Source organism: Buceros rhinoceros, unplaced genomic scaffold (genome assembly GCF_000710305.1).
Source record: "Buceros rhinoceros silvestris isolate BGI_N320 unplaced genomic scaffold, ASM71030v1 scaffold11002, whole genome shotgun sequence".
NCBI classification, from domain to species: Eukaryota; Metazoa; Chordata; class Aves; order Bucerotiformes; family Bucerotidae; genus Buceros; species Buceros rhinoceros.
In genome coordinates, this window is record NW_010399476.1 from 1 (window position 1) to 24,208 (window position 24,208).

Sequence of the window (24,208 nt, forward strand, 5' to 3'; positions counted from 1 at the left end):
AAGTTCTGGCATTTCATAGACAGAATTGATGTAAAAAAGCTTTGAAAAATGTTGTATTTTTGATAATGCTAATTAGATCTGACAGTATAATGATGGCAAGTAGGCAGTACTCTTGCAGAAACAGGACCTGCGTCTTTGCAGATATTGACAGTTTTTGGAAAAGGTTGTGTTCATAGGGGAAATTCTAAAAAAGAGCTTAAGCTAGAAAGTGACAACAGAATCATGGATATAGAAATTGTTTTACTAACATTTCTATGAAATGGCTCTAAATCAGGCTGGACATTTGCACAAGTCTAGCGGGTCCTGGCTTACATAGTGATTGGAACAGAAATACGATTCTGAACTCACTGTATAATTCAGCACTAACTCCTGTGGCATATTTTTGTTGAACTTTGGTCCTGAGAAAAGTGAACAAGCCCGCGGTGCCCCATGAGAAGTAAATGAGTAACGCTATGGTGATCGCTGTCAGGAAGTTTTTACTGCGGATGTCTCAGCAAATTATTTCCCAAGCACTGGAAGCCGGCTCTCCTGTCTATTTAAAACCACAAACATGCAGTTTAAAATGTGGAAGAGATCTGAAACAAAGCAATTTTTAACAGGCTGAGTTATCCAGAGGTTTTGGCTAATACAGTGGCTTCAGTGATACGTTACACCATACGTATATTAATTACCCATTGACTTGCAAAAGAAATAACACTTCAAACAAAGCATAACTTCTTGTTTCCCAGAGCTGCGCTGCATCCCAGGACAGTTCGCGTGTCGGAGTGGTACCATCCAGTGCATCCCTTCGAACTGGCAGTGTGATGGATGGCCCACCTGTGAGGACAAGAGCGATGAAGTTGACTGTCCAGGTAAGTAAAGCTGAGAAGACTGCTGATCCCAGTGTCAGCTTGTTTTTCATCAGCACTTTGACTCCTGTTTGAAAATGGGGATTGTTTGGTAGAACAATCATTAGCAGACTTGGAGTTTTTTGCTTGTCTGAATTACCTTCCACTCTTACGGGCTGAGTAGGTATCCTGGCGATGAGGAGAGTTTGTAGTCTAAAAAGAGCCTTTCATGTCAGGGAAAAAAATCACATTGCAATTAAACCAAAATGACACAGAGGACTGTGGTTAAATTCACAATTACTGTTCTGGTTGTATTAGTATATCACTCAGACTGTGCTGGGTGATGTTGATGGACCTAGGTAGAGAGCTCGTTTTATTGCTTCCTCTTCTGATTTTTGATTATGAATATATATGAACAATTTTGAACATTTTAGTTTGTTCTCAACAAATAAGCCAGTGCAAATCTTTTTCTGTGTGTCTTTAAAGTGAAGGGACCTGTAACTGCTTTTTTTTTTTCCTAAGAACAACGAAGCAGGCATCTGAAAGCATGAATTCAGCTGTGGCATAATTCAGAACTTTTCTCTACAATGTGACTAAATTACGTTCAAAACTATTTTAAGAAGATCTTTGCCACTAAACTACTTAATGTGCTTGGGAGAGAATTACGTGAACTTTGTGGCATTGTCATCACAGCATTCAGTCTGTTGTCTTCTGAGCTTTGAACTGTTTTAGAGAGGTGCTACAAAATAGTAACATGCATGTTTTACAACAACAAGCTCTTCTAAATATTTGTATTTTCTAGAGGAATTAGAGAAAGAAACCTAGTGCTCAAACTTTGAGACCATGGTGTAGTTAGCCATCTCTCCAGTGTGCTCTACGCACAAATAATTAGAACAATGTGTTAGTACTCTTTTTAGAAAGCTTTTGGCTAGTTTGTGTGTGTGTGTATTTGCATCATGGGGGAAAAACTGTTGGTAGTTTCTTCTGACATTGAAAATTAAGCCGTGCCGCTCTGTTTAGGGATATTCTTTATACGTGTATGTCCCAAAGAAAGGTGCTTTTATAATTGTGCTGTTATTCTTCCTCCCCTTTAGCTGACTTTGGCCAAATGCAGGAAAGCTTAATAAAATTCTAGAGGTTAATGGAAGTCAATGGCTAGGACAAAGCAGGGTTACGTTAATGTTTGGATTTACTCAAAAAGCACTGAAAACTTCACTTGTGGGAATATTGGAACATTGACATTAGTAGAAAACAGTGTTTTTATCATATCTTGTTGCCAGTGTATTAGTTAGCAATTTAAGTTGTTACGTGGAAGATGAAACAGGATGATGTTGACTCAAGGACTGGACTTGCAAAGAACATTTGGTATATGGTTGGGAGGAGGATTTTATGAAAGTACCATTTCTCAGTAGATAGACTCTGCTTTTGCGTTTGGCGTGTAGGTCTCACTGAAGTGTCTGGCTTGACTTGTTGAGAAGACTTTTAAGTTAAGAAATTAAAGGAGATGTGTGGGAGAGACTTGATTCATCACCATGTCTGTACACAAGAAGAGGAGAATAACATACATAAACAATACTAGAGGGGAAAATGATAGACAGCAGAGAGAAGGAAAGTATTCCACTTGATGAGAAGAATAATTGGATAAGTAATTGGTAAAAAGGTTGTGCTCAGTAAAATAGCCAGAAAGCTGGGTGTGGTGTTTATAAAAGAACTGAGATATTTGCACAGTAATGCAAGGAGTGTAGCCAGCAAACCAGAGGAACAAGAATGACTGGTGGAGGATGTAAAACCTCTCTTATACCTGTAACAAAAAATTGGTGGGATAGTGCTGTGACCTGGAACGGTTGTTGAAGGGCATGTGTTACACAAAACTGTCAGGAATAAGGACAGGTTGGTGTGCTGGAGTGTAAAAAGGAGTAGTGTGAATGACAGTAAATTGAGGCCAGAAGACGACTGGAAGAGCATGGTTTTCTTATGTTGGGGAAAGCAACATGTATGGGACCAGTCACGGGAGAGACTAAGTCCTGGGGTGTTGATAGGGGAGTTAATGCTACTAATAATACTAGCACAGTCACACTCAGGAGTGATAACTTTCTTCTTTGGCTGCTGAATTAACAAGAAGTGATGCAGCTTTAAATTTAGAAAATACCTTTGAATTTAGATGAGCAATTGTGAGATGATTCAGCTAAATTTAAATACTGCTTAATTAAGGTTCCTAATTTCAGTAAAGGCAGACCAAACACTAAAATAACTAGTTAGTGAAGCCACCTGGACTTGGGAAATTTGGAGAATTAAAATATCTTGAAATTAAAAGGTGTGAAATCTCTCTGAAGCATGAAAAGAAAGCTTGCAAGAAAGGGCTCCGAATCTGTTTGGAAAACTTGTTACCTTTCAGCCTTTGAGCTGCTAATGGCATGCTCCAACGCGGTCAACTCAGAAAAGGTCAATGGCAGTGAATTACGAAGATGTGTTTCAGTGACTAATTAGTCCAGTTGGTATTTTCAAAGGTTTGATACAAAGCCATTGCAAGTTACTTGGCACTGTTGGTTTAGTTCACCTTTTTTGGACCTGATTTAATTCATGTTAGTAACAAAGCTCCTATTAAAATAAGAGGATCATTAATTAAGTAGTTTGATAATCATGTGTTCTCTGAAGTACAAAAAACACCCCAAACCCTAAGACTTTTTGTTAGGATAATTTCTTCTGGCATTTTTTTCAGAACACAGTTAGGTAAGATGTTAATTCATTGACAATCTGAATAAGTGTATGAAGTCCCTATTTTTGCTAGACCATATCTTTCTCTGAAGATAGTCATCATAACTGTTTTTGTTCTACTGCCTCTTCTCAGAATGAAATGAGCTTCCTTTCAGTCCCAAGCTTGCAATGTGTCAAGTGCTCTTCCCCCTGCCCTTCGCACTAGGCACACAAATATTAGTGGAATCTGCAGCAGTGATTACCCTCAAGCCGTCTCTCTGGCGGACTAAAAGCGTTGGCTGCTTGCTCTTGTGAACATCCTAAAAAGGGTTTATGTAGCATGTGTCCACAATTCTCTTCTATTTCAGCAGTGGAGACTCATGAAATTTGTGTACTGTTCCATATCAGCGGTAACTGATCCTAAAAATAGTTTATCCCAAAGTGGTGTATTCTGTGAAGTGATAGGAAACAGGCATTAATATCTTAAATAGAGACTTTTTTACTATTACTACTCACTTCCTCTTATGTTTCTACACAAGTAATCAAAGTAGTAACATAACTTTTTAATCTTTATAGGAGTTCTGTGTTTAAACTCATAAGAAGGAAGGGCTCTGCAGTTTGCCTTTTGCTGCTCGTGGGATTTCCAGGTTTCTAGCAGACTGTCAGATCAACTTCTCCAAATATTGTGCCGCCTTTGCAGGCGTTCTGGTCAAAACTCGCTCTCAGCAGTACCAGGGGAGCAGGGTTTGGTATGGCTCTGGCTGTTTGCCTGTGTTCTGTTCTTCTGCTGCAGGCTCGATATTTGTTTTTATTAGGTATGAACAGAGAACGGGTGTCTTGAATTCCAGTGCCTTTCAGAAATCCTGCCCATAACAGTTTTTCAGCTTGCAGTTTTATTGGTCATCATTCTGTTTCCTTCCGTCACTTTTGCTTTTAAAAAAAGGAATTCTTCTCAGGAATACGTGATCAGATTGTGCCCTCAGCTGTCCTTGGGCTTCTCCCAGCACCTGAGTTTGAAAACCTTTGGCTTACCCTGTAGCACACACCCTTGCAGAAGCCGCATTCTTCCTTTATAAGGTATTTCTCAGTACTGTTTTCTAGACCTGCTTGGTCAATAGCAATAACACGGGGAAGTTTCGGCGAGGGCTTTTTACCCTGCTGAGCGTGAGGCCGCTATCAGCATTGGACAGCTGGCCATCCTGGCAGCAGAGTCCTGGGCCAGCAGTTGCAAGCAGTGGCTAGCAGTAGAGTGAGCTGCCCTGCAGTTCCACAGCAAACAATACGATTTTACATGTTTTTCTGTAGAGATCAGGAGCCTGATTTCATACGGAAAGCAAACTGTAAATGCCGATCTTGAGCAATGTCATCTTGTTTACTGTTCTTAAGGACTTCCTCAGGCACTATCAGGAAGAGATGTGCAGATGTGGAGGACACTTGCCCCTGCACATCAACACTGCACCTCTCTGAGTCTGCGAAGTCTCCTCTGTGGAGCCAGCCGAAGGGGTGGCCAGTACCTGCTAGAGCAGCAGCTGCAGCACACTGCTTTGCAGTGATCGTGAACAGCTTTGTGTTTTGTTTTGCTGAGGATATTGGGTTTGGTTGAAGTGACTGTTGACTTTTGTGCACTTTGTAGTACATCTCCTTTTTTAAAGTAGATAAAAATGATAAAATCCTGTGATCATTTCCACATTTTCTGAGCCCTTGCTGAACTCCTGTATGATGCATCCTTTTTACCCTACTTCGTGGTGTTTAAATTACAAGATCTTGACTGTCAGTCTATTTCTTTGAATAGTGCTCAGCACGGCAGGATGCTGTTCTTGGGTGGCATCTGTTTCCTAGCATAGTACATTTGATAATGCAAAGTGTGGAGCTGCTTGATCTGAGAAGAGTCATTTTCCTCTGGGGACTTCTGAACTGTATTTCCAAATCTTCAGGATATAATCCTGAAGTTTTCTCACCTCTCAAATTATTGGATGGAATTAAAAGCTTTCCAAGATTTAATAGGTAATATGCTGGGCAGAAAATTTGAAGCTTAGGGGACAGGGCAACTTTTTATGTAAATTTTGAGAATCTTTGTGTTTAAAGAGGAACAACTCAAATCTTGGAACAAATAAGAAATAACAAGACCTAGCTGCTTCACAAACAGTTCAATTTTGACATAATTTGACACAGTCCGTCCATCCTTGTGAAGGGTTTGGCTTGAGTGACTTATCTGTGACACTAACTCTGGAAACTAGTTCAACACTCCCAAATCCAATATTCACTCCTTCAGGAATCCTGACCCTACAAGGACAGCCAATGTCTTCTGTGTGTCCGCTGTCTTTTTGGTGCAAAGCAGACCTTGGCGTGTGTGGCAGATTCTAGCTCCTCCACAGTTTTCCCTTTGGTGTCGGGCTTCTTCCCTCATGCAGTGCTGCTCCACACACGTACATTCTAACCTGTGCCTGTCTCTGCTGCTGACAGCTCTCACTTTGTGTTGTCTCGGCTCAACGTTCCATTTTGCACTGCTTGGCAATTTGTGTCCCCTTATTTGGTCAGAATGATGGAGGCACTGAGGGGAACGAAAGAGTAGCTTTCTGCTCTGGTTGTGTGCCTGGCTTCCCCTAATGAGATGACACTGGAAAGAGAGCGTTGCTGAGATCCTGCGGATAAATGCTGCAGAGTAATCCTCATGGATGGTCATGGAAGAGTATGGACAGCATGACTCAATTCCTTCCAGCCTCTGTGGATAACGGGCAAGCTCATGTTTCTGTTGGGCTTAAACTTGACTGCATTTGTCCCCTGCTCTTTTCCATGTCCCCAACAGAACAGCAAAACTTGTACGCATGGTACAGAGCTTTGTGAGTTAGTAGGGCTGCGTTTTGCAAGCAGCAGTGACAGCACTTGTTGAATTAAAAGGCAGTTAGACATGTAAGCAAAATTTCTTCCCTTTCCAATCTCTTATTTTTTATTCTGAACAATTGTTGAACTGTTTTGATTCAGATCTGGGAAAGTTTACCATTGTAAAAGCAGATTATATTTTTTGGTATAGTTCTGTGAAGTCAAAGGACACAGATGTACCTTGTCTTTGCTAGTAAAAATACTGCTGTTGCTGTTACTGCTTGTGATTGTAGTAGCTAGAAGAATACAGGTTTTGGAAAACAGCTGCTCCTCCAAAATTTGATAGCTTTCAGAACATTAAGTATGCTCACAGGCAATGAAAATGGTAGCTTTTTCTTTCTGAAACACTCAAATGTGGTTAGTTTGTAATCTTCTGGCTTATGTTGTTATCTTAAAGCTTATATAATAATTTGGCACTAATAATTTGGTTTTAAAGATAAAAATATTTTTATAAAGGAAGTAGGAACAGCAAAGTACGTAGAAAATTATCCTGCAGAGTATTGAAAAAGTACAGTAGGAAACCAGTCCAGGGGCACCTTTGCCACCAGCATCTGCAACAGATTTTCATGGCAGTCAAGTGACTTAGAGGCTTGTCAGCATCTCTTTCTTTATTGCCTTGGAAAAACTTGTCATTGTTCCTTTTCTCAGAGACCTAAAATTCAGGTCAAATAGAAGCAATATAATATCTGAAGGGCACCAGTTTATTAAGCAGCTGACGGTGTTGGGCTCGAAGGAGAACTGATTTGTGGTGGCTGCTCTGTGCCTCTCTAGCGCTGCCTGGTTTCGGTGGTGTCTGCTGATACAGGCAGATGCTGAGGAAGGAATGAATGTCCTGCCTCCAGCGTGAGCACCGAGTCATCTCGCTTTGTGTGGGATCTGTGTCGCTATTTTCCAAAGAATCTGGCATAAATTCTGTCAATTTAACATGTTAGCCCAAGTAACCCTTTCTTAACCTCGCGTGCTAAAACCCGTGAACCTCTGTTTTATTCCTGGGGAGGTAAATTGTTAAGTCCTCGTGGGCGTTGTGTTGAGCTGTGAAGGGTCAGCCATATGGCGTTGCATCTGCTCTCACTTCTGAAAGGGAACTAATTGTCTGAGCGTTTGGTTCTTACAGGTTCTTTGGGTTTGGTTGTTACCATTTAATGCCATGGGAAAATAGAGCTTCCTATGCTGAGCTCAGTTCATCTTTGACAAAGCATTCTACATTAGTTAGTGATATTTTTAAAGTCTTACTAGAATTAAATTTGGTTTTAGTGTCTCGGCATCACTTTGAAAATCATAGTGTAAATACTGCTACTGAACCGTTAGGATTTAAGAACAGTCAAATTCTGAAACTAAAAATAGATTGGCCTTTAAAGTAATAAAAAATGATTAATAATCTTCACTGTCAAATTATTTTACCATTTTGAGTCCTTTATGTACTCTAGCCGAACTTCTTGCCTGTGATAAATGGCATATTCTAATATTGAACAGTAGCATTGCTTCCCTATTCCTGTAAGGCCATTGTGTATTAAGAAATGGCTGTGCATACATAATGGGTGATCTCTATAGACATGTAATTCCTAGGATAATGTGATAATTAAATATCCCTTGCTTATCCCATTAACCCAGGGCAAACTCGGTATGCTAGAGCCAGATGAATGTAAAGCTGCTCTCATGTTTCTGGGCTCCAGCTAGTGATTTTTGTTGTTGTTTTGTTTTTCGTTTTTGCTTATCAGTGCTGACATTTGTTCCAATTAGTGCATGGTTTGTTGGTGGGTCTTTGGGAGGTCTCCCCCCAGGTAATACACCAAACACTCTCCAGCTCTGGGTTTAAATTATCATGAAATTGCTGTGAACCTCCTGTTTTTTAAAGGTAGGTTGAAAGGAGAAAGTTTTATTGCCATAGTTTTGCTATATTTCAAACAGATGTAGTTAAACCTGTTGAAGAAGATTGGGACCATGACTAGTTTATTTGGTTTAGCTAGGCTAAATAGAGCTAATCAGCTTTAAAGCAAAATAAGCTGATTTTTTTTTTTATACAGAAATGAATGTCTGCATAGCTCCTTGTGTTGGTTACACTCTTTAACCATTAATAACATCTAGTAATATTAAATAACATACTAGTAGATATTTCTAATGCTTACATTCTTGGGTTCTTAATTTTTCTCTTTGTAAGGTTAATCCCTTGTTTCCAGATTATTCTTTCTCTGTCTACCTCAAAGGTTTCTCCCCACCACTGTGCCAGCCTTCCTACTTAGGATTTTACTAGTTTTGCTGGCTATAGCCCATCCTGCAGCATCTCCACCTGAACTGTGTCATCCTTATTTACTCCTGGAAGGCATGCGTTGCCCCCCAGCCCCTCTTCTGGAATAACATCTTACATGGTGCTCTTCCTAAATTATTGAATCCAGTTGTTGTATAAGCCCTGTCACTGAGATGAGGGTGTGTATGTGTTTTGTTCCAGAAGTAATGAACTAACATTTTTTTTTAGAAGCTTGAAACTGAATGAAAAACCTTGTTCTTTGGGCTGAAGATAGGTTTCCTTCTCTGGTTTTAATTTTGTCCTACCTCTCAGAAAATGTATTGGAGAAGTTGTCTGACATCCTTGAACGCACAACTGAGAGACGAAGCAGCTGGAGAATGAGCAGTTCTGTAAACAGGAACAGATAAAATGCACTGGAGATGATGCATTTGCTGTGGCAGTTGAAAGGATGAGTGTCAAGTCCTGTGTACAACTGCAGACTCTTGAGACTCTGCCAAAATACTTGGCTTACTCTGCAAGATTTGTGCAATGGCTTATTGGTTCTTTTCAGCTGTAGGTAATTCAGTTACACACCATGTAGAATGGCCAAGCTGCTGTTGCAAGGATCTACCATCTTTGTTTACCTGCCTGTATATGTTTTGAATTAAAACACAGAGAAAGTTTAATGAAATGAAATCCACCTTTGCTTGCATCTTTCACCAGTACTGACTGTTCCTTATGGTCCCCAGGCTTGACAGGGGACCAGCGAACTTACAATGGGAAGGAGAATGTGGACTCCAGGCACAATCGTGGTAGAGGAGGAGAGACAACCCGCTTTCACACTGTCAATATGGCACAGCCTGTCCGATTTAGTAGTAAGTTGCAGACTGGGAAATCTGGGCCATCTTTCTGCTAATTGATTTAGCAATTTAGGCTATTTTTTTTTTAAGGAGTAATTAATAGATTTTTTTTCTCTTGTGTAACTTTTTCACCAGATTTTATTCAGTTTGATTGGTACTGTATTCTGTCCCATCTTAGTGATGTGAACAACAGATCTCAAAAGATCCCATATAAGTAGAGAATAAGGAAAGGTGTTATGCAAAATTAATACTGCATATGAAGGCACTAAAACCATATTTTGTGTCCATTTTAAGTTTCACTCACCCGTCTCTGATTCCCTCTGTTAGTTCCCCATCACCCCCAAGAGTGCCAGTTAAAAGCCCTTGGGCCTGTTTCATCCAGAAATGCCACAAGGCTTTTGCTGTGTATTCCCTCAGCTGAGTTAACTGAAAGAAAGCAGAGGCAGCAGTTTACACCATCACCTCCTTACTTCCTAAAGATCCACCGTGCGGTGGTGTTTGTCCAAAGCAAACAATTTCCCCAGAACCCCCATTGTTGTCAGTGATTGACTGTGAGAGCAGTATTACATGAATACTACTGAAGCTGTTTGTAAGAGTAGCTTGAAAACTTCATAGCAAGTTGGATGTATTGCTAACTACCTAATAGAAAGAGTCATTAAATTGGCCACCTCCTAGTTTTTCCTCGCTGCTTGTTTTGGCTTGGCTTGATCAAACTGATTGGATTGAAAGATGTAGGGAAGTATCTTCCACAGTAAATGATCAGTCTTAATTAAAAGACTTTAAAGGCTGTCACAGGGCAATGAAACATTACTAGGATTTGCATCTTTTAAAATACGTTTAAAAAAAAGTTCCTGTATCAAAAGCTGTGATCTGTCACACATGCACCTCCTCCTGGTGAGGTGAAGCACACGCAGTATGTTGTGTGTACACATCCAAGTGATTATGCAGTGAATTGTCATAAAATGATTGAGATGCGTTGTCTTGAAGATCCTCATTTGGGGGGAATGGTTTCCCTTTTATTCTTCATGTTTCCTAGGAAAGTGCCCAACAGGATGGCACCACTATGAGGGCACAGCCAGTTGTTATAGAGTCTATTTAAACGGGGAGAACTACTGGGATGCCGTGCAGACATGTCAGCGGGTGAATGGATCCCTTGCCACCTTCACTGCAGACCAGGAGCTGAGGTTTATCCTGGCACAGGAGTGGGACTTAGAAGAAAAGACATTTGTAAGGAAGGACCAGCGTAGGTGAGTAGGAAGGAAAGGACAAAGATCTCATATTACATGTGAATGGCTTTTGTGTGATACAAACTCTGGTAGTCGAGTTTGCTTAGAAAATCTAATGGTAGAATTGGCTTTGGGTTAAAAACCTGGAATGAGCGTGCTGCTTGACCGTTGGGAAGTAGCCATCTGTATTGTATGTTTTAATTTACATTGACAGATAGGCTACAATTCAACAATGTCTTTTTATCTTCAGGCTGTCTCAGCAACGTACGCCTATTCTTGAACTGCAGGAGGGAAGATGGGTTTTGTAATGATTTACTGCAGCACTACCTTGTATAGAAATAATTCTTGAAATTTTTCAACAGGATTTTTGTTTCCATTAAGCACTGGTAGCTCTAACAAAGCTGCATATTTGAGATAAGAGTGGAGTAAAAAGCCATTTTGAGATCTTCTTGCCTGAGAGATTTTTGTTGGTCTCATGGTCTGCTCTGACAGATCACCATGAGTGGTTCAGTAATGGTGTATCTCTGTCTCTGGAGAGTTAGTTTGATCCAGAACAGTCTGACCTAAGTTGTATATCTCTATAAAATATCCGACATCTGGATACTTCTGTGTGGTTTTTGGGTTCAAGATATTGAAGTGCTGCTGTAACAACAAAATAAGGTGCTGCTTATGAGTAGATATAAAAGTTGTGGTGAATTACCGTTTGCAAACATAGAAAACTATCAAGTACGTTCCTGTGTTCTTCAGCTGTAGTCTCTCTATCTCTCTCTCCGTTGCCAGAGTATGGGGTGAAATGTTAAGGAAAATATCACCAGAATGTTTGAAGGCCTTTAAGTGTAAAGGCATTGGAATGTTCTGTGTCATTTATTTTAATTCGTTAGTATGGTGTTGGGTTGTATCTTTAGAATCTAACAGTTTTATTTTTGTAGGTTCTGGGTTGGATATCAGTATGTGATCACCAATCGAAATCACTCTCTAGAAGGTCACTGGGAAGTAGCTTATAAAGGTAGGCCTCTAGAATTGTTAGTTGAATGGCCCGTGGAGACTGTCTGAAAGCATGAACGTTTGCAAGAGCAACGTGACTCCTTGCAGGGGTAGTGTTGAAATCGTGTAGAACTGCTTTGTTTTACAGATCAAAGCAGAAGAGTTCAGTACTCAATACAAATGTCTTTTCTCAAGTGTAAGAAGTTTTGTAGTTTTTCATACTGACGTCTTGTGGAAAGAACGTGGGGTTTTTTCAGTTTATTTAGGCTTTCCCCTTGATTAAGCTGAGAAGGAAATTAATCTAGTTTCTTGTTCTTTGTGGTGAATGTCTGATTCCTGATTCTAGTATCTGCACAGACCAGTGTAGGGGTTTTAGCTTTTTAAAAATTGGCGATTTTTATATACTTAGTCTTGAATTTTGCAGAATTACCCAGACTTTAAAATACTTGAGACAGTTTACTTGAACCAAGATAAAATTTGCCTAATCCCAGAAATAAATCCCAGTTTATATGGAAGACCAAACATTAATCTGATAGGATCACTGGCCGAACTTTTTCAATTGCAAAATAAGCAACTCCATCTGCTGAAAGTGCGAAGTTAAGTTTCTATTTTTCACTAATTCAGTTGAAGGATTAGTTAATCTTGAAGTCTTTATATGAACTCTTAAGTGTAGAATTGAATGTCTAAATGCTTCACTGGTTTAGGTAATGGAAAATTTAAAACAAAGGAATTTTTTTAAGTATCAGAACTGTGAATTCTGGTGTAGTGTTTGCAAACTAATTGAATAATTTTCTTCTCATATACAACTTTCAGTTATAGAAAATCTGGAAGGAAAACTGTCCATTAGGTCCAGATGCATAATTATGAACAGAATTTTGCGAAATGGTTGGATCTTGAGAAATACTTCCTTTAACACATGAGAAGTAGTAGAACCCTGCAGAGCTTTCTAACGACGGTACTTGTGTACTGTGCTGCCATGCACAAAAATACCGATTTCTTTTGTAATCGAGTGAACAGTCTTCCTAATATTCAGAGAAAACTGCTCCATCTTGTAGAGGCAGGAACGTTTTCATTAGCCCCTTAAAAGTAAAGCACCTAAAGATGTCTTTGGACAGCAGGGGAAAGGGAGGGAGGCAAGCCCAACTTTTTGTCACAATAGGGATTTCTGCTCTGGACAAAACTCTTTATGTAGGTAGGTTTCTCCTGTGAAGCCCAAGGAAAGAAAAAAAAACCCTAAACACTCTCCCTAAAAGGACCTTTCTTTGCTCTCTGGCAAATTGATTGCACTGCCATCTGCTGACAGACAGTTTGCAACCAGGGAGGCATAAATTACAGAAAAATCACACCACCTGTTTTTATCATAAGTTTAATTTGATGTGTAATATAAATTGAAGCCATCTCAGTACCATATATTCTTTTGTTTGCAACCTTTCTATTTAATAGAAGGTTGCTATATGAAATAAAGTACATCATGGTAGGTAGTAGCATTCAGCAGCTTCTGAAAAACATTACTTAAGCTTCACTGACTTGTAGTGTGGCAGACTCTGAACTCCTAGTGTCTGTTTGAAAAGTATTTTAGAGTCCTTTAGCTTGGAAACTTTAATTCTCTATTGGGAGATGTGGAATGCTAAGCCCTCAAAATGATGGCAGAACCTAGTTGCATTAAAAAAAAATGAACAAAAAACCATCATACCTAAGTGTTTGAAAGGATGTGTGAAGACTGTGTAATGTGCTAACTGCAAGAGCTGTTAAAATCAATGTTGAAGCACACAGATTTGGAAAGGAGGCTTCTGAAAGCGTATAAAATAGGCTAATTTTCACAATTGCTGTGTCTTGGTCTCCCGTTAATCTCTGTAGCTTTGCATACCAGCGGGTATAATGGTGAAGCGGGACTCTGGTCAGAAACAGCATTTTAGAAATTATAAACTGCCCTCGACACCTCTTGCACTGTTGGAACCCATCACAATACCATCTCTTAGCAATTCCATGAGCTGGAAGGACCAAACGGTCCCTGCCACCGCTGCAGCAGCAGAAGTGGCATTGTAGCCTTGTTCTCAGTGTAGCACAGTTGTGTGCCTGGAGTGAGTGGCAGGAGACGTGGAGGGGTGGCTCTGGGTGCGGTGTACACGTGTCTTCGGGAGGTGCCAAGTACAAGACTGATAATGAATTCTTGCTCCACTCGTAGTAAGTGTGGCCAAACTCAGCTGTTTGAAGGGGTGTGTAGCTATTGGCAGGCAAACCCTGTGGGTCTCCGGAAAGCAGCGCTTCTGGAGATACCAAACATCACTTCTGCAGAACGACAGAATTACCCAGTACTTTGAAAACAGGAGCCTTTTCTCCGAGTCACCCCTTCCTTCCCTGCTGTTTGCCTTCCCCTGGGGGAGTGTTGCTAATGCAAGCTAAAGCTGGAGGGCAGTAGCCTTGTAGCAGAGTTGGTGTGTGTGAAATGACTGACACAACCGAGCCTTTCTAAAGCTGTGCGTACCCACAGGCTGCTTATACCAATGCATCTTCTTCTAGGCTCTTCAGAAGTATTTTTACCCCCTGACCCTATCTTTGGTACGGCTATGTCTGAAAATGAAAACGTTCTTTGTGCCCAGCTTCAGTGTTTCCATTTTCCTACTCTTCGGCACCATGGTTTACACAGCTGGTACGCTGAAAACTGCTACGAGAAGTCCTCGTTCCTCTGCAAAAGGAGTAAGTTGCTTTTAGTTCAGTGTTAACTGTGTCGAGTGTTTAAATATGCATAAAACAAATAGGGGGAAATCAGTTATCCTTTCTACCTTTTGACCAGTGAATTAAAAAAAAAAAAAAAGGTGGTGGGAGTGAGGTTGAATTTCTGCTTGGTTTAAATAAGTAGAGTATCATAGTGTGTGGTTGTCAGCCACAGTGCAGATTTTCACTAAAAATGATTGTTTAGCAGCTGTATCAACCCCAAAATATTCATTTAAAAAGTTTTTAGAAGTGCTGTATTAGTAAATATCACTCTTAAATTACTAACTTCACATGAAAATGAGGAAATACTTATTTCTGGTTTATTTTAAATACAGCAAATTCTACTAAATTCTTTGCAGCCAATTGTTAGAGCTAGGGGAATAAAAAAAGCAAGTGGAGCTGCTGACAAAGTGGTAAAAATGGCTTTCATTCTGTATATTGTTTTTCTTTACTCCAAAAGCCATTATACAAACGCTTTTGTATAATGAGGTTCTGGCAGTATTTTCAGTTAGTGTTTAAGGTACGTGATACAGATGATGCTTCTTTGCAAGAAGGAGAGGAGTTGTTGCACTTCTACTGCAGTTCTTGAAGTTTTTTTGTTTGTTTTTTTTTAAAACAGGAAAAGGACTTTCAGAATAGCAAGAGAAGAAAATTCAGCCCTTCATTACCTGCTTTTGCATCTGAAATACTGATAATTAGGAAGACAGGATGTTGCCTTGTCTGCCTTGAGATGTAATAAAATCTTGGAGTTTAATATTGAAGGACATGTTTAGTCAAAATGATCATCAAAAGATGACCTTTGTGGTCATCTGTTCAGGATGATATTGTAAGGTAGTCAACAGCTCTGCCAAACCGTTAACCAGAGGGCGAGGGTATCCGATGTGTAAGTTGAGCAGAAGAATGCTGTATCCAGTTTCGAGCCTCACAGTGCAAGGAAAATGTTGGCAAAGCGAGGCAAATTCAGTGGGGGCCAGCAAGATGGTGATGTGGGCTGAAGCACCTTTCCTTTGAGGTGAGGCAGTGGGATTGGTTCTCCTTCAGCCTGGAGAAGGGAAGGCTTCCCGGGGACCTGATAACAGCCTGCCAGTACTTATAAGGAGGTTATCAAGAAGATGGAACCAGGTTCTTTACAGTGATGGGTGGCAGGAGTCAGGAGATGTTAAGTTGAAATAAGATTTGAATTGATGCTGGGGAAAAAGGCTTAGTTGTGAGAGTAGTCAAGAGTGGAACAGACTCCCAGGGAGGTTGTGCAGCCTCTATCCTTGAAAGTTTTTATGACCAGATTACGTAAAACCCTGAGCAATCTGTCGGGACGTCATAGCTGACCCTGCTTTGAGCAGGAGGTTGAGCTGGAGGCCTCCTTGGATCTCTTACAGTCTGAACATTCCTGTGGACCCTCCCAGCTGATCTGTGTGGAGAGTGGAGGGGGGCAGGCTACCCTCCCTGAGCAGCTGCTTCAGCTGGCAAGGCCCAGTGCTGTCTGTGTTCCCTCTGTCTGGTTTTGGTATTTGCCTTTAGGTTAGTGGGAGGAAAAACCAGTGGACAGAAGACACCTAAACTTCCTCTGCTGGACAAGGATCGAGATGCAGCCAGGGCAGTGGAAGTACTGTTGCCTGGCTTCCTTTATTAGGCCTGACCTGTTAAGAGCATCCTTCAGGTTTCGTCCAGAGAAGATCCAGATTTCCTTAAGTACCAGGAGAGAGGAAGGGAGCTGTAGAAGGCATTGACGGTGAAGCTTAAACATCTCAAACACCTTTGCTTTCCTTTGTCTTGGAGAGGATGCCTGAAAGTGTATTAGTTCCATTAAATACTTAAAATTTACATTGTCAGTTTTGTGCAGTAAATCCTCCCCGCGTGTCTCCAGCCTATCCATTATCTTCCCTGCTTCTTGGAGATCCATTTTCAAAGTTTCCTTAATGTGAAGATGTGACTTTTAACTGGTGGTCTGCTTATGTTTACAGATAACTTTATGTAACAGAATAAACTGGGCTCCTGGCAAGTGTCTGGCAGGCTCACAGACACTTGGCTGTTGGTGATATTGATGTGCATTTCTGTTCCAGGCCAGACCTGTGTTGATATCAAAGACAACATTGTGGACGAAGGCTACTATTTCACTCCAAAAGGGAATGATCCCTGTTTGAGCTGCACATGTCACAACGGTGAGCCTGAAATGTGCGTGGCTGCTTTGTGTGAACGGCCCCAGGGGTGTCAGCAGTATCGAAAAGACCCTAAGGAATGCTGCAAATTTACATGTTTAGACCCAGGTAAGAGTTGACTGCTGCAGTTTTGTCAAGAAAAAAATAACTTCAGTGCTTAACTTGGTTATCTTTGGATATAACTTTGTTTGAAATGATGTATCCTTGCAATGCCTTGACATTGCTGGGTACAAACCCCCTGTGGGGAAGGATCTCAAATCACGGGAAATGAAACACTTCAGATTGTGGTTGGAAATAATCAGTCATCCTTGATGCTACTTATATGGGAAAAGCAGTGGCTTGTTTTCTGTATGGAGGCTACTGTGGATTTTTATTACAGCGTCTTGCATGGATCCTTTGTTGTATTTAGTTGTCATGAAGAGAAGAGACTTTTCTCTTGAGCACCTAATTAAGCATCTTTTTGTGGTCACAAACATTTATGTGTGTGGAAGTTTGCATCCAAGGATCACGTGGGAAGCAGAGTTTTTAAATTATATAGTGTTTCAGTAATAATCGGGGCATGCAGCTGTGCTTATTGGATTTGGCATCTCAGTGCAGTATCTTGTTTTGGATCAGTAAAGTCTTCAGTTGACTCTGAACTGTTTGTCACTCACCATTTGGGGATACGGATTTTGTGGGGCAGAGGGGTATTTTTCTGTAAGGAGACTTGCAAAAAGTAGTGTGTCTTACTTGGAATTTACCATGAGAGTGGAGCAAACGGCTTGTGGAGTCTCCACCTGTGGGGATATCCAATGCCTGACTGGACTCTGTCCCAGGCAACCTGCTATAGCTGACGCTGTTTGAGTGGGGGTTGGACTCAAGATGTCCCTTCCAATGTCAACTGCTCTGTAATACTGGTCTTTCCTGGTATTTTAGAAGAACCCAATCTTGTCTAGAAACTATTGTTCCGAACTCCTGTGGAAACGCAGGAGGTCAACTCTTCCTATCAGAGGCTTTCAGTCTGTTATTTCAGCCTGTTACAAAAAGGGGAGCTTATTGGCTTCCAAATTTTCAGTCTTACTTGTCTTAACTGTTAACAGAAGTTAATCATTAAAGGCTGTGGCTCCTCCTTGCTGTCATTCACATTCATTCTGACGGTTGACCTTGACAGATGTTTGTAGCTAGTGTTGCAGGTTGGTTGGTGAAAGAGTGGGGAAAAAGCAGGGAGTCTTCCTCCCAGTCTTATCAGCAGAGTTAAGACTTTGGCCTCACTTTTTTTATCTTTAGGAAGAGTGTCAGCAAAGCATCATCCAGTGGGCAGGGTAAGATGACCTGGGATAACCTCATGCCATGTTCTTTAATCCTTGCTTATTGCTGGATTTGCTATTTCATGAATACTGATTCGAAGAGTGTATTTTACCACATCCTTTCTGATCCTTAAGCTCTTCTTTCTGTACTGATGCTAAATAAGACTGTTTCATTATACTCCCGCCTGAAGTCTTCAGGGTTTTTTAGTAACTGAGTTTGAGAGAAGAATCATCAAGCAGTTGTCAGACTTCCTTCATAATGAAGTTACTTCAGCTAGGGATAAACACCAAAATTTTTAAATGAAGCGTTTCAGTTTTCCTTCTGGGCGTTTATAAATTACTATTCCAGATGACAAAATTAATGAATTACTTTCTTTAATCAGCTTGTATTTCTCTTTGTCCAGTTCTTACATATATCTTCCCTAAGCTCTGTTGCAAAGGAAAGAAAACAGTTTACTAGTCAACAGTAAGTCTATTAATCATCCAAGGAGAGACTGGGGGAAATTAATGCTGCTGCTGGGCTGGCAGGTAATCAGCTCTTGCGGTGTGAGTGGGTGAGCAATGATTACAAGTGGATAACGAGTATTACTCAGGGACTTGGTAGTAGGGGAACTTGTCAGTGGTAGGAGTAAGCTGAGCAATCGCAGCTATATTGTCTTGCAAGATGCTTCTCCTCATTTAGTTGAAGATAAATAGTGGAGGAAAGTCTTTCACGTACTAATACTGCAACTGCGGTAGTCTGCCTATTGCCACACCACGGATGTGGAAGAAAACAGAATTTTTCTGTGTGGCCTTTGTTTAGACAGATGTGCAACTCTTCTTTGTGAAAAGGTAATAAAAGAAATAAAATACTTTGAAAGAGCTGGTGGTGCAGAAGTTTTCCTAGTGACTAAACGTGGCGCAGTTACAGGAGAGTTGCAAAGGAAAGGTTTCTCTCTGTCTGGAGAGTAAAACAGCCTTTCTGAAGTGATCTGATTGTATTTATGTGGGTTGGAAGTCTCTGTGATGATTTCTCTTGTTCTGTACAAGCTGGGCCTTTGTCCTTATTTTTTTTTAATCTAGGACTTCCCTTGACAATAGTTTATCCAGCCAAACAGGTTGAATGTCAGGAGCTCTCACAGGCGGAAGCAGTGGGATAGAGGCCTAAGATGCCCCAGAAGGTTAAAAAATTGCAGCTGTAGGTGGCCTAAAGAGAATACTGGAAGTCAGGCTTTCTGCCTACAAGATTGCGTCATGCTCGCCTATGTGTGTATTTTACTTAAGTCACTTTATTTAAGGCAGTTATTATCACTGATTTAATATGTTTATGAAGTCAGCCTTGTCATAAAATGGAGGGGGAGCAACGGCAGGTCTGTGGTGTTCAGGGGGGTGCGTTGGTTGGTAGGTGCGTGGCTGCATCCATTGAAGCTCTGACAGTGAGAGTTGCTAGAAGGTTTGACAGCACAGAGGCTTTTGTACCGCGCAGCCGGATTTGAGAGGGTGTAATGTTCGAGCTCTGCGCGTAGTGCACTATTAAATGAATACTTGCTGCCAATGCCGTTACGTAATAAATACCAGCCTGTTAGCTGTGTACTTTAACGATGTATAAATTAGGTGGATTTTTCTTTTACTAGCATTTGTAGCAAGTCAGTACTTACAGTTTTTGTGAGGTGTTTAGCTTGCTTTTGTAAGGAATCTTTGATACAGCTTTAGCTGCTGCTTGTGAAAGGAAAAGTGTTGAGAGAGCTCTTGCAGCTGTGGTGGGTGCAGGAGAGAAGAGGTGGCCGTGACTGGCTGGTTGCCCTCAGAAGTGTGGTGTCACTGTGGTGTCTGGGGGAGGGGTCATTCCTGGTGGTGCTTGTGTCCTGTAGCAGTAGGTGATGAGGCTGTGCAGCCTCTTCATCCTTACCCACGTCTAACCAGGGTGCATTTCTCTTTCAGAGCTCTTTAATGGGAAATTGGTGTAAAAAGCACAGCACAGTCATTTTAAGGTCACTTTCCTTTGTCTAGTGTACCTGTGTGTGCACGTGCAACTTCAGCATAACCAAGTGTGATGAGCATGTCCGATGCTGGTAGAACAGTGCTAATTTGCTTGCAGCAGCCTTCCAAGTGTGGATCTGGTTAGCAGTGGTATAGAGCTCTCAAAAGTCCTAAGCTCCTGGTTCAGTTTCATGTTCTGTCACTTGCTTTCTATGTGGTTCTAGGAAAACATTTAATTCCTATTTACCTTAATCCCTTCGGTTCTTGAAAGAAGATTATCGTGTTGATTGACTTTTTAAGGTTTTTTTAGTTCCTGTCACTTAATGGTGCTAACCGGAGTACCATTGATATAGGGAATTTCAATGACCGCAGCTTGATGATAATTACAGTGTTGGAAATGTGCAAGGGAAGGTGTCCAGAAATAGCGTGTAGATGTGCCAGTCCTCAAGCCTTTCCCATGGCTTCCAGGCTTGCTCTCCTCTCTAGCGTAACAGCAGCAGCCATGCCAGGGAGACAAGCGGGTGTGCAAATGCTGTTAACTTTTCCTCCTTCCTGTTCTCAGGGGCCTGAAACCTTCAATACCTTGTCCCTTTTGCTGATTAAGATATTTGAAGAAGCATTTGGATCTCTTTGCAATAAACAGATAAATCACCTGATGATTCATAATTGTCTTACATTTTTGAAACATGGAGAAGTGTTAAACCAGGCTAATGAATTTTCACTCCTTTTTCTCTCTATTACTGACAGAGCATCATCAAGAAAAATGAGTCTTGAACAAAAGTAACAGGCCTTTTTTATTTGTTTTATGTAACAGATGGCAACAGTTTGTTTGACTCAATGGCCGGTGGAATGCGTCTGATCGTTAGTTGCATTTCCTCCTTTCTCATCCTCTCTCTGCTGCTTTTCATGGTCCACCGGCTACGCCAGAGGCGGAGAGAGCGCATAGAGTCTTTGATTGGAGCAAATTGTAAGTAGCCTCTGTCTGTAACGAGTCTTGATCTAAGTAGTGTATGTGCTTCGGAATAGAGAGAGCAGAAAAAATACAAATCCCTGCAGAACACCAGCAACGTCTAGTTACAGATTCTAGGCAGTACTCTACCCAAATGTAGCTCTGCGCTGGCTGCCTGAACTGGTCATGATTTGTACAAGTTCTGGTTCTCTGAACTACTCCCCATTCAAAGAAAAAACTTTTATATCAATGTTAATCTTGAGCCTTATGCTTATTGACAGATTGATGTACGTGCAGGTGAGAAATGTCACGGTCTTGCTTGGCTGTGCCTGTGGGTGTGTGTCTTGGTAGGTTCTTCAAACTTGAACTTGTTTATCTGTCAATGGCAAAATATTTTTTGCTTGTATGTGGTCCAAATCTGAAATACCTTATTTGTGTGAATGATCTCCTTACGTTGAAGAGGTTAGGTTCAAATTTAGATGTGATGCAGGACGAACAGGCTGGGAGCAGGTGGGGCTGGCTGTTGTTGTGTAACTGTAGTGAGTTGACTTGTATAGGTTATGTGACTTTTTTAGGTCTTCAGGAGACATGAGTTCCTCGGGTGTGAAAAGCGGAGACAGATGTTGAGATCTGCCTTAAACTGAAGAAGGCAGCATGGGATAAAGTCACCAACTTCTTTTTCTTCTCTTGAAATAGTGCACCATTTTAACTTGGGCCGCAGGATGCCTGGCTTTGATTATGGTCCTGATGGTTTTGGAACTGGCCTTACTCCCCTGCATCTTTCAGATGATGGCGAAGGTGGGGCATTTCATTTCCATGATCCACCTCCACCCTATACTGCTTACAAGTATCCAGATATTCAGCATCCAGATGACCCACCTCCTCCTTATGAAGCTTCTGTCAATCCAGACAGCATCCTTTGTTCCACTCCAGGTATGCAGGCAATAACTTCTCTTTTTCTCATTTTGGCTAGGGGGTAGATTTTTTTTTTTTTTTTTTTTTTTTTCAATTATTTTTTTTATTATTTTGTGGTTCTCTTTTTGCTTGAGGGGTGATTTTTTTTTTTTTTTTTTTTTTTTACACTATATGTTTTAGTAATTGTGATGGGAAAATATATTTCACAGTAAAATCTCGTATTTCTGCAATGGAAAAGTCTTTTGTTAAAAGATGTCATTAAGCTTGTTTTTTCTCAGAGGTTCTTTGGATCACCTAAATTACAAATGGGGTCCATGCTGCAAGCAGTTTAAGTCTTAGACCTTACTTATTTTCAAGCCTTACCATGGATAGGTTACCTGGTTACCTAGTTTCCACTATGCTGGTACCTTTTCTGGTCTTCTGGAGATAAGTCTGTAGAGATTGGTATTAAAAAGGAAAACAAATGTCAAGTACAAGCGATTTTGAATAAATATACCCCAAATCTTTTCTTTTCCCCACTTCTCCCACCCACTCCCCCCCAAAATGACCAAAAATATCACTTTCTAATGATTCACCCAGTGCTTGTCAGTTTTGCAGCTGTGATATTGTAGAAATCATTCCAGTTTGGGATTTTATAGCAGCATATCTCACAAGATAAGCAAGCCTGATTAGTGCAAGTATCTTATTTATAGATAAAAGTTTTATTTTTGCTATATAATTTTCCTCTCTTACAGTGTCATCTTTGTGCATTAATGCAAAACCAGGGAAAAACTCAGAGCTTCCTGAAATACAGATAGTAAATCTCTTTGGGAATGGGAAATTATACGCTTCATGTTCTGATTCTGCTTGGTTTTTGTCCTTTGCAGATGGAGGTCTTTCTCAGACTGTGCAAAGCAGTCCTCCATCACTAGGAAACTGTGATGTATCCCCACAGCTTACAGAGGGATCGCTTCCTCCTTCAGTTGGTCCTTCTCCAGCGGAGCTGGAAGACTCCGCTGATAGCAGCACCTTTCTTGTCCCTCCCGACACACCGCTAAATGAAAACGCACCGGCAGAAACTCTTACGGGCAGCCGTCACAGCCACTGTTCTCTCAATACCATTGTATAAAGGAGAAAGAAGCCGATCACTGGTCAGAAAGAGTTTTAGCAACTGTTTGCACAAACACTAATCCGTGGTTTGAACTTCAGAAGGAATCTCCACTTTGTTTTTTGAACACTGCTTTTATGTTCTAGGTTAGGATTGTGCCTCTTGTTTTTTGGCTGTCGTTATTCATTCACTAATTGGTTTGTCCTGTAAATATGGATTGTATAACTGCACTTTTTTTTCCGTTGGCTACGGAAAAGAGTGCAGAGAATTCCTTTGACTTCTAAGGAGGTGAAAAGTATGGGTAGTTTTTTGGTTTGGGTTTTTTTTTTTTCTTAATCTGAGACGAAGCAAAATCTACATCAGAAAAAAGCTGCTTGGATTTGGCTGGACACTACAGGACCCAGGGAACGGAGGCTGGGGAAGGAGGGTGGGGTCAGTCACCGTTCAGTCAATTGCTTTCTCTTGCTTCAGTGCTACACTTGGAAAAGGCAGAGAAGACAAAACCGCAGGGGAGGGTGCTGGGGCCTGTCTTACAGAGCGGGAACACCGAGGAGCTAACACATGCACCACCAAGTAAGAGTTACCCAATATACAACAGTTCTGTGTTTTGATCTGCCTGCTGTTTCAGAACACCGTAGGGACTGGAGGATGAATGATCTATGCAATATGCGACACGTGGGTACTGAGAACACCAGGATTTGCAATTACGATTATTTGTTGTTGGTAGCTGCAAAATCTCTTGTTGTTGGGGAAAGTTCTGGCACTTGGAGAAAACTGGGTCTATGTAATGCTTGAGTCCCTTTGGTACAGTCCTCATGTGTTAGGTAGTGCTTTAGGGAAGAGATGGGCAGTGATTAACTTCGATAGAGCCTGACTTCACTGTAAGAGGCCCCTGTTTGTTATAATCCCATAAGGAAGACTGAAGTGTTTTTCTTTGTAGTTTAACTCCTTTACAGTGAAGAGTTGCACAAGACTGGCTGGGGTAAAAGACCATTGCTCTGGCTTTTCTTATTGCATGCTGTATTTAGCATGGAAGTGTGTTCCCTCCATTTCACTTCTTTACGGTTCTACGAATATCATTGAAACCAGTGATTAACATCCACTACATGTGATGTTTAATTCCAATTGGACACTTGTTCCTTACTGGAGTCCAGTAATTCCAGGGATTTTCCCTGTGCCCCCAAACCATTTATCCAGGTCCTGCGAGGAGTTATCATGAAGTTAGTGTAGTTAAATCAGCAAAGCAGCTTGCTTCACTCTGACATTTGGAATTTCCCCCTCAGATTGAACTCTTTAAGCTAATTTACACAGGGTGAAAAGATAGATTCACTGCTTCGCTAAACCCAAAGTCAAGCACTATTGATTTTGATAGTGAGTGCGAAATAATCTTCACAGGTGATCTTGAATTTAAGTTTGGATTTTTGTGTACAAATAATTTACTCTTTC

At 40.9% G+C, this 24,208-nt stretch overlaps 1 protein-coding gene across 1 annotated transcript; it reads left to right on the top strand.

Moving 5' to 3' along the window:
* Positions 1–728: 728 nt before the first annotated feature.
* On the top strand, positions 729–23,195 carry DGCR2 (DiGeorge syndrome critical region gene 2; the record flags this gene model as incomplete). The annotated part of the gene is made up of 9 exons (XM_010131485.1): positions 729–851; positions 9,375–9,500; positions 10,522–10,732; positions 11,641–11,717; positions 14,216–14,392; positions 16,471–16,674; positions 20,626–20,778; positions 21,457–21,693; positions 22,542–23,195. Coding segments are annotated over 9 exons (1,550 nt in total), but the record flags the coding sequence as incomplete, so codon positions are not given.
* Between the last annotated feature and the right edge of the window lie 1,013 nt (positions 23,196–24,208).